The sequence below is a fragment of the Scyliorhinus canicula genome, chromosome 11, assembly GCF_902713615.1.
Source record: "Scyliorhinus canicula chromosome 11, sScyCan1.1, whole genome shotgun sequence".
Taxonomy (NCBI): domain Eukaryota; kingdom Metazoa; phylum Chordata; class Chondrichthyes; order Carcharhiniformes; family Scyliorhinidae; genus Scyliorhinus; species Scyliorhinus canicula.
The window spans coordinates 9,459,977-9,470,632 of record NC_052156.1 but is presented as its reverse complement, the minus strand read 5'-3'; the positions used below and the strand labels follow the sequence as shown (position 1 = coordinate 9,470,632).

The window sequence follows — 10,656 nt, the reverse complement described above, 5'->3', positions numbered from 1 at the left end:
TTGCTTTGTTTTGTTTCATTTTGCCCTCGATTGGGACGGACCAAAACAGCAAACGTTTCAACCGGAGACCCCGTCATTCTACATTTCGATACTCGCCTTCCCTCCTTCACATTGCTCAATGATCACTGGGGAGGGGGAATAATGTCACTGGACTAGTAATCTAGAGGCCCAGGCCTAAGCTCTGGGGACATGGGTTCAAATCCCACCACGGCAGCTGGTGATTTAAATTCAATTAATAAATTGTATGTAAAAATCCGTAATGCAAGCTGTTCTCCGTGAAACCATCAGCGATTGTCGGAAAAATCTATCTGATTCGTTAATGCACAGTAAAATGTGGTTGCTTCTTAACTGCTCTTGTGGGTAATTAGGTCAACAAATACTGGTCCTGTTAGTGAAATATAAAAGAGAAACGCTCTGCGTAATTGTCCGGGGAATGACAGTAGGGTACGAACACGCAAGCACAAAAATTAGGAGCAGTGGTATGTTTGATTGTTTGAGGTACTCACACCTGGATGCAATCCAATCTTCAACTGAAAGCCATACTTTGTTGTGTGTGTGTGTGTGTGTGTGGGGGGGGGAGAGGAATAACTGGATTTTTTTTCCCTTCGCGTTCTGCCTCTCCGTTGCCTAGCCCAGCTGCATGCAACGCCAGAGCACTGAGACCAGTTTTGAACCCCCCCCCCCCCCGCTGCATTTGACACCAAGTCAAACACAAACCATCCTCTCCTCTCCTCCCCCCCCCCCCCCCCCCCACCCACAGAAGAGTAATTCCTGCGCAGCATTTTACCTCGCGCTACCTCCCTGCAAACATCACGTGCTGTTGTATTTCAGTCTTTGACAATCCCTGCGGTTGTTTAAAAAAATCCTGATCTATTTCTGGTTTCACGAATGCAGCGCGTGCTGTGCAATCAATGTTCCAAAATCACCCTGAATGATGAGTTGATTACTGTACCTAATATCATGTTTATACGACCCTACCTGTTCTATTCCCCTGCTTCCTGTAGCATGCATTACATTTAATTTTCTCAGTGGGGTTCTGCTGCTCAGCAATCTTATAATTCCTAATTTTCCTCACTCGTGCATTCAGAAGAGTATATCTACTTCCAAATTACAAACCAGCCCTGATGGTATAACTGTGAAATTGCGATTTCATTGCCCCAGATGCATCGAATCAGCTTCAAATGCTGTTTGGCTTTTAAACTTCTGCAGCTCCCTGGTGCTTTCAAAACAAATACACAACCTGATTTGCACTGTTGGGCAGTCAGTGGGTGAAAGGTATTCATGCTCAAAAGTTCAAGGGCTGGCCTATTGGTATGATAGGCAGTGAATGCAGGATCGCAAAGGTCCCATAATGAACGAGGCGGTAGATTTTGAATGCAGTGCACTTTTGTGTATGAGGGTGTCATTGGCAAAGTCCAGCATTGATTACCCTTGAGAAGGTTGTAGTGGGTATCGAAAGGGAAAATGCTGGAAAATCTCAGCAAGTCTGGCAGCATCTGTAGGGAGAGAAAAGAGCTAACGTTTAGAGTCCAATGACTCTTTATCAAAGCTAATAGACAGAGTGGGAAATATTTGTACTGTGGAGTGAGAATGAAAGATGAGTCACAGCCACAGAAACCCAGGGAAACCGGGTGCTAATGGCCACAGATACTAAGGGAAAAGAGTGTACCTTTCACATCTTTTGTCCTCTCTGGGGACTGCCATTAACACTCTTTCCACTTGGTATCTGTGGCCATTAGCACCCAGTTTCCCTGGGTTTCTATGACTCATCTTTCATTCTCACTCCACAATATTAATATTTCCCACTCTCTCTCTGTTAGCTTTGACAAAGAGTCAAAACATTAGCTCTTTTCTCTCCCTACAGATGCTGCCAGACTTGCTGAGATTTTCCAGCATTTTCCCTTTCGTTTCAGATTCCAGCATCTGCAGTAATTTGATTTTATTATAGTGGGTCTCTTTGAGCCACTGCAATCTGTATAGCGCAGCCCTCAGGGAGTAGAAGATTGACCCAACGACAGTGAAAGAATGGCAATACATTTCCACGCCAGGCTGCTGCGTGACTTGCAGGCAAAGAGGTGATGGGGTTACAGCTTTGAGAGGTGCTGTCTGAGTAGATGAATTCGCTGAGTCTTCCTGAACCTCCACTCATTGACGGGGAGGCGGTGCAGTGGTTAGCACCACGGCCTCGCAGCACCAGGACTCCGGGTTCCATTCCAGCCTCGGGCGACCATCTGTGGAGTTTGCGCGTTCTCCCCGTGTCTGAGTTTCCTCTGGGTGCTCCCGTTTCCTCCCACAGTCCAAAAGATGCACAGGTTAGATGGATTGTTATGCTAAAAGAAATTGCTCCTTAAGCATACAGGTTAGATGGGGATACGGTGGGGGAGTGGGTATGGTGCTCTCTGAGGGTCGGTGCACACTCGATGGGCCGAATGTCGACCACCTGCACTGTCGGGATGGTTCATGCAAGGTCCATAAACACAGTTCCAGTTCTATACTCTAATTACGAAATACAAAATATTTTACCTCAAACCACAAGAGAAATGGGCACTTTTCATTTCCAGTGATCTATCCAAGGCAGAAAGCCATTCAGCACATCGCACTTGTTTGTTCTCGCTTGGAGTAATCACTTAATCCCATTCTAAAGACTTTCTTAAATACATTTTTCAAATATTTCTCCATTCTAACGAGGGATTCTCTGCCATCCTGCTAATCCTCTTTAAAAAATATTCACTTCTTGGTAATAGATTATTTTTTAATCTCTACTGACTCACTCGGGGAAATTTTTCTGCCTACCAATTTCCCTTGAAACCCGTCATCATTTAGCTCAAGAGTTGTCAGATGGAGAGCATTTTCTGTCAAATCAGTTCGTCAAACCCCGAGGGGAAGATGTTTATAACACCTTGATCTTAGCTGGAAGAGTTCAGTAGTTAAACGGGCATCAGGAATCTATTGATCATCATTCGCCATAACACCATCCATCCTCACCTTGATCAGTCCTGGCTCAATTGGTAACACCTCTTGAGACGTGAGCATGTAACCCAACCATGCATGCCGAAGGAGATCTGAAATGCGAATTCCGAAATCTCTCCTCACTTGATCTACAAAACACAATTACTACCGCACTGTCTGCCAACCATCAAATATTCTGCACGTAAATAAACCCAGACCCAAGCTTGCAGAGTCCATTGATTATTTTGAAGTGAGGATGGTAGTGGTGCTGAGACGAGTGTAAAGAGATTGCAGGCTGAACTGACCCAGATGAATTTGGAAGGCAATGTATAAGGAGGGCATACTTGCAGAGAAGGAGGCTGTTGTATCATAAAGACAAACGGCTTTCAATTATAAAGATTATTATAAAAGATTAGATGTAAATTGTATTTACACAACAGCCTTTAACAGAGGAAAAATATTGTGCAGTATTTCATAGAGACAGCACGGAGGCACAGTAGTTAGCATTGCTGCCACAACACCAGGGGTTGATTCCGGCCTTGGGTGACTGTGCGGAGTCTGCGCGCTCTCCCCGTGTCTGCGTGGGTTTCCTCCGGGTGCTCTGGTTTCCTCCCACAGCCCAAAGATGTGCAGGTTAGGCAGATTGGCCATGATCAAGGCGTGGTTGGGAGGGTGGGTCTAGTTGCTCTTTCAGATGATCAATGCTGATTCGATGGGCCGAATGGTCACCTTCTGCAATGTAGGAATTCTATGGACTGTGGTCAATGCTTACCGGGAGGGTGACCAGGGAACTGGTGGGCAGGGTAGATCCAGGTGGTGGTATTCTAGAGGATGAGGTGGTGGTTTAGGGAGGGGGTCCAGTTGGACGGGAGAGACAAGTAAAGCACAGTGGATTTGGAGGAAACAAGCAAAATACATTGACGAAGACTAGGTTAGGCCATCAAGCCTGGTCCACACACACACACTTCTGAAAAATTCTCTTTTTGGGTGGAATGGGGGCGGGGTAGAATATAACAAAAGAACATAAGAACTAGGAGCAGGAGTAGGCTATCTGGCCCCTCGAGCCTGCTCCGCCATTTAATGAGATCATGGCTGATCTTTTGTGGACTCAGCTCCACTTTCTGGCCCGAAGACCATAACCCTTAATCCTTTTATTCTTCAAAAAACTATCGATCTTTACCTTAAAAACATTCAATGAAGGAGCCTCAACTGCTTCACTGGGCAAGGAATTCCATAGATTCACAACCCTTTGGGTGAAGAAGTTCTTCCTGAACTCAGTCCTAAATCTACTTCCCCTTATTTTGAGGCTATGCCCCCTAGTTCTGCTTTCACCAGCCAGTGGAAACAACCTGCCCGCATCTATCCTATCCCCTTCATAATTTTATATGTTTCTATCAGATCCCCCCTCATCCTTCTAAATTCCAATGAATACAGTCCCAGTCTACTCAACCTTTCCAGTTCTGAGATTAACCTCGTGAATCTCTGCACACCCTCCAGTGCCAGTACGTCCTTTCTCAGGTAAGGAGACCAAAACTGAACACAATACTCCAGTGTGGCCTCACTAACACCTTATACAATTGCAGCATAACCTCCCTAGTCTTAAACTCCATCCCTCTAGCAATGAAGGACAAAATTCCATTTGCCTTCTTAATCACCTGTTGCACCTGTAAACCATGCGACTCATGCACTAGCACACCCAGATCCCTCTGCACAGCAGCATGTTTTAATATTTTATCATTTAAATAATAATCCCTTTTGCTGTTATTCCTACCAAAATGGATAACCTCACATTTGTCAACATTGTATTCCATCTGCCAGACCCTAGCCCATTCACTTAACCTATCCAAATCCCTCTGCAGACTTCCGGTATCCTCTGCACTTTTTGCTTTACCACTCATTTTAGTGGCGTCTGCAAACTTGGACACATTGCCCTTGGTCCCCACCTCTAAATCATATATGTAAGTTGTGAACAATTGTGTGCCCAACACTGATCCCTGAGGGACACCACTAGCTACTGATTGCCAACCAGAGAAACACCCATTAATCCCCACTCTTTGCTTTCTGTTAATTAACCAATCCTCTATCCATTCTACTACTTACCCTGAATGCCATGCATATTTATCTTATGCAGCAACCTTTTGTGTGGCACCTTGTCAAAGGCTTTCTGGAAATCCAGATATACCACATCCATTGGCTCCCCGTTATCTACCGCACTGGTAATGTCCTCAAAAAATTCCACTAAATTAGTTAGGCACGACCTGCCCTTTATGTGCCCATGCTGCATCTGCCCAATGGGACAATTTCCTTCCAGATGCCTCGCTATTTCTTCCTCGATGCTAGATTCCAGCATCTTCCCTACTACCGAAGTTAAGCTCACTGGCCTATAATTACCCGCTTTCTTCCTACCTCCCTTTTTTTTTTTAAACAGTGGTGTCACGTTTGCTAATTTCCAATCCGCCGGGACCACCCCAGAGTCTAGAGAATGTTGGTAAATTATCACTAGTGCATTTGCAATTTCCCTAGCCATCTCTTTTAGCACTCTGGGATGCATTCCATCAGGGCCAGGAGACTTGTCTACCTTTAGCCCCATTAGCTTGCCCATCACTACCTCCTTAATGATAACAATCATCTCAAGGTCCTCGCCTGTCATAGCCTCATTTCTATCAGTCTATCAGTCACTGGCATGTTATTTGTGCCTTCACTGTGAAGACTGACCCAAAAAACCTGTTCAGTTCCTCAGCCATTTCCTCATCTCCCATTATTAAATCTCCCTTCTCATCCTCTAAAGCAGTGCTTCTCAAAGTGTGGTACGCGTACCGTGCCGTACCGGTGCCGGTACGTGCAGTGTTTCCAGAAAAGAAAGAGACAGTAATCCTGGATTGGCTTGTTTCGCTCACCGGACCCTGGCACATTGAAAAAAAAAAACTGCCGGACCGCCACATCAGATAGTTTGAGAAGCACTGCTTTAAAGGACCAATATTTACCTTAGCCACTCTTTTTTGTTTTATATATTTGTAGAAACTTTTGCTATCTTACTCTTCTTTATAGCTTTTTTAGTAGCTTTCTGTTGCCCCCTAAAGATTTCCTAGTCCTCTCGTCTCCCACTAATCTTTGCCACTTTGTATGCTTTTTCCTTCAATTTGATACTCTCTTATTTCCCTAGATATCCATTGTCGATTTTCCCTCTTTCTACCGTCCTTCCTTTTTGTTGGTGTAAACCTTTGCTGAGCACTGTGAAAGAGTTGAAGAATTTCTAGATGTATTTCCAGAGAATGAGACAGAATTTAAGAACAAATGTTTAACCTACAGCCAAGACAGTGAGCAAGTGTTAGTTCTAGGCAGTGATGGGATAAAGGTGCTAGCATCCAGAAATGCAGGAAGTCAAAACCAAGGGGCAGAGGGAAAACCAACAACAGCTGAATCTAATTGTTCCCTCCTTTGTCAGAGCAAACAGCTAATTAGAGCATTGTGCTCAATCTCGTTCTGTATTAATTTTACATCTCCTGCTGCTTCAGTTAATTTATAGACCAGTACACCAATCAGACATATTCCCTCAGGGCACCTAATGCCCCACCTGCTTTTTCATTGCATGAAGTGGTTGTAATCCAAATACGTTTACAAACTCTGCATCCATCGTTTCATAGGTTTTATTCCTTCGCCCACCCCTCTCCAGTGGTCTCTAGCCCAAGGGAGGGAAGGAAAGGAATCGGCCGCAGTTCTCACTTCTGGTAGCAATCCAGGGATGGCAGGGCACGATTGAACTTGGCTGTGATGACTTCCAGAGTCCAATAGTTTTGACAACACACACTGTCCAGGTGCCTTTTAAAAAAAATGTATTTCTGGAATATGGTGTTACTGGCAAGGCTGATGTTTTTGTCCAACCATAATTGTCCAATAGAAGATGCCTTGAACCCCTGCCGTCAGGGATTCAGCGATAGTAATGCCATTGAATGTCAAGGGGAGATGGTTAGATCCTCTCGTTGGAGGTGGTCATTCCCTGGCACCTATGTGGTGGTGAATGTCACTTGTCAGCCGAGCCTGGATGTTGTCCAGGTCTTTCTGCACAAGGACAGCTTCATTATCTGAGGGGTCATGAGTGGCATTGAATATTTGTGCAGTCATCCACAAATCATCAACAAACATCCTCACTTCTGACCTTATGATGGAAGGAGGATCATTGATGAAGCAGCTGAAGGTGGTTGGGGCCGAGGTCACTACCCTGAGGAACTCCTGCAGTGATGTCCCGGAGCGGAGATGATTAACCTCCAGCCACGACAACCATCCTTTGTGCCAGGAACAACTCCAACCAGCAGAAAGTTACACTTGCTTCTCATTGACTCCAGTTTTTGGTGGGGCTCCTTGATGCCACACTCGATCAAATGCTTCCTTGGAGTCAAGGGCAATCACTCTTGCCTATCCAAAGCAAGGCTGCCACACAGGACCAGGCCTATTGGCCCTGCCAGTCCGTGCTGGGATTTATCTCCACGTGGGGGCAGTACCGGACTAAACTGGGCACGTCGATATGGGTGTAGCTTGACAGATAGAAACACCATCACCTGAGCCTACCCTGCTCACCAGTTCGCTCAGCGCAATCCAGAAATTCTCACTCACTTCTGCAACTCCACCTCCTCCTCTTCCACTCCCCCGCCCCCCATCTCCAAAATCCCAGTTAAAATTCTACAAATCCCTTTCCCCGCGCGTGCGCATTTGAACAAATCACACACAATTAAAGCGACAGGCAAGACATTTATTTAGCTTTAATAATACTTGCTCTACAATTAGTCCAGCTGTTCAAAAAAGCATCACAGCAACAGCAACAGTTAAAAAATAATTAAATGCCTTCGCTTCACTGCCAAGGAGACAAATCCCCAACGATGGCATCAAATTCCCAGGAAACAGGAAGCCTGGAGAAGAGAAAGATCAAAGTCCTGAGAGTGGGCCGCAACGGGGGTGGGGGGGGGGGGGGGGGGGAGAACGGGGTCTGCTCTCCATTTGGGCTTTAAAGTCGAGCTGAATTCTCCCCGTTTGACAAACCCGCCCACCACCCAAATAATCCTTGCACCCCCCCCCCCCCAAAACTGTGAAGCGACGGTCGTATGAGGTGCTGAGGTCCAGGAGCTGAAGAGGGAAGTCTGAAAAGGTTGATCTCGGTGACACAGGATTATCTTGGGTGCTACAAGGCAATCGGTGCCATCAGCTGCCGTGCCATCGCCATCCAGCTCAGGCACGCAGGCGTCGGCCAGCATGTGTGTGTCCCCCCCCCCCCCCCCACCGTCTGATGCAGGACAAAGCTCGCTCCGACAATATGCCTCAGCCCCACTCTCCGGATAATTTCTCCCTCTGTACATTCCTGCATCCCACCTCACACAGCGCACGTCAGGTGGTCTGTCAGCCCACAAGTACAGGAACCTTTACTGTTTCATTCTATAATCGGGCTGACAATCATGCCGGAGGCATTTAGATTTTTAGCTCGATTGCATTTCACCCCCCCCCCCCCACCCCACCCTCTGCCCCCCCCTCCCCATACCATCTCCCCCTCCTAACTGTGATAAACAAATGCACAACGTCGCAACTGAACTGCGCAAAGAACAAAAGTGCAAGAAAGTTGGAACGTCTGCAATATTTGACGAAGGACAGTGGCACTCGCTCACTCACCACCACCTGTCCAGGTGCAGGCTGAGCCGAGCGCACTGGCCGCCTGGTCTTTTTTTAAAAAAAAAAAATGGCCTCTCAGGTTGTGCGTAGCTTCTTGGCCAAGGGCTCCTCGCTTTTTTGGAGCCACATCTGCATCAGCCCCACGCTGCTCTTCTTTGGCGTCTCCGGCTTGACGGTGAGCGGACGCGCGCCGTCGGCCGCCTCCTTCTTGGGCGAGGGGTTTTGCAGCCAGTTCATCATCAACTTGCTGCTGCCCGTGGGTTTGACTTCCTGTCGGAGCAGAGAAAAAGACCAAACTCCATCAGGGCCGTGGCTCGGTGCTGTGCCAGCTAGGGGCTGTGCAATTTTTAAAACCAACATTTGGAGGATCTAAAATTTTGTTTTTAAAACACAAAACGACACGACTGACATCCAACAACCACAAACATTGTCCTTTGTGCGAGGTATGACTCCAACCAGCAGAGTTTCCCCCCCCCCCCCCCCCCCCCTACTGATTCCCATTCACCGACTCCAGTTTCGCTAGAGGCTCCTTGATGCCACACTCGGTCAAGGGCTGCCTTGATCGTCAGGGGCTGCCTTGATCGTCAGGGGCAGTCACTCTCACCTCACCTCTGGAGTTCCAGCTCTTTTGTCCATGTTTGGGCCAAGGCCATCATGAGGTCAGAAGCGGAGTGCTTAAGAAAAGACTTGCGTTCAAATCACGTCTTTGACCACCTCCGGAATGTCTGTCACTACTGTGCTGTAGGTAACACAGCAGCCAATTTGTGCACAGCAAGGTCCCACAAGCAGTAAGGTAATAATGGGCGGCCGATGAGCCAAGACAAATGGCGCCATAGGATCTTCCTTTTTCAACATCGGGAGAGTGGGCAGGGCTTTGGTCTACCGTCTCATCCCAAACCTGGCACCTCTGGCAGTGCAGCACCCCGTCAGTACTGCAATGGAATGCCAGTACGCTCAGATCCTGCGCAACAACGTTGGCCAGGGAAAGGAAATCCACTGCTCATCTTTCAGTCTTTACAGAACGGTAGCTCCAAGTCAGCTGGAACACCGGTGCAGTACTGAGGGAGTGCCGCACTGTCAGAGGGTCAGTACTGAGGGAGCGCCAAACTGTCAGAGGGTCAGTACTGAGGGAGTGCCGCACTGTCAGAGGGTCAGTACTGAGGGAGTGCCGCACTGTCAGAGGGTCAGTACTGAGGGAGTGCTGCACTGTCAGAGGGTCAGTACTGAGAGAGTGCCGCACTGTCAGAGGGTCAGTACTGAGGGAGCGCCGCACTGTCAGAGGGTCAGTACTGAGGGAGTGCCGCACTGTCAGAGGGTCAGTACTGAGGGAGTGTTGCACTGTCAGAGGGTCTGTACTGAGGGAGTGCTGCACTGTCAGAGGGTCAGTACTGAGGGAGTGCCGCACTGTCAGAGGGTCAGTACTGAGGGAGTGCCGCACTGTCAGAGGGTCAGTACTGAGGGAGCGCTGCACTGTCAGAGGGTCAGTACTGAGGGAGTTCCGCACTGTCAGAGGTGCCATCTTTTCACGTTACACATTAAACCGAGTCTGCCCTCTCGGGTAGATGTCAACGAAGCCATATGTCCTCTACTTCGAGGAAGAACATAGAACGGTACAGCACAGTACAGGCCCTTCGGCCTACGATGCTGTGCCGACCATTTATCCTAATCTTAAGATCAACCTAACCTACACCCCTTCAATTTACTACTGTCCAGGTGCCTGTCCAAGAGTCGCTTAAATGTCCCTAATGACTGACTCCACCACCTCTGCTGGCAGTGCATTCCACACACCCACCCCTCTCTGTGTAAAGAACCTACCTCTGACATCTCCCCTATACCTTCCTCCAATCACCTTAAACTTATGTCCCCTTGTGACAGCCATTTCCACCCTGGGGAAAAGTCTCTGGCTATCCACTCTGTCCATGCCTCTCATCACCTTGTACACCTCTATCATGTCAGCTCTCCCTTCTTCACTCCAGTGAGAAAAGCCCTAGCTCCCTCAACCTTTCTTCATAAGACAAGCCCTCCAGTCCAGGCAACATGCTGGTAAATCTC

The 10,656-nt window shown here is 47.7% G+C and overlaps 1 protein-coding gene across 3 annotated transcripts in view; it reads right to left on the bottom strand.

The window, feature by feature from the left end:
- Window positions 1-7,675: 7,675 nt before the first annotated feature.
- Window positions 7,676-10,656, bottom strand: part of hmces (5-hydroxymethylcytosine binding, ES cell specific) — a 28,160-nt gene continuing 25,179 nt past the window's right edge. For 2 of the 3 annotated variants that reach the window (XM_038812170.1, XM_038812171.1), the window contains exon 7: window positions 8,664-8,874. In XM_038812170.1, coding sequence (XP_038668098.1) covers window positions 8,680-8,874 — 195 coding nt within the window. In that variant the 3' untranslated portion in view covers window positions 8,664-8,679. Of the gene's footprint in view, window positions 7,854-8,663; window positions 8,875-10,656 lie in introns of those variants that run through there. The other variant, XM_038812172.1, reaches the window with a different exon arrangement.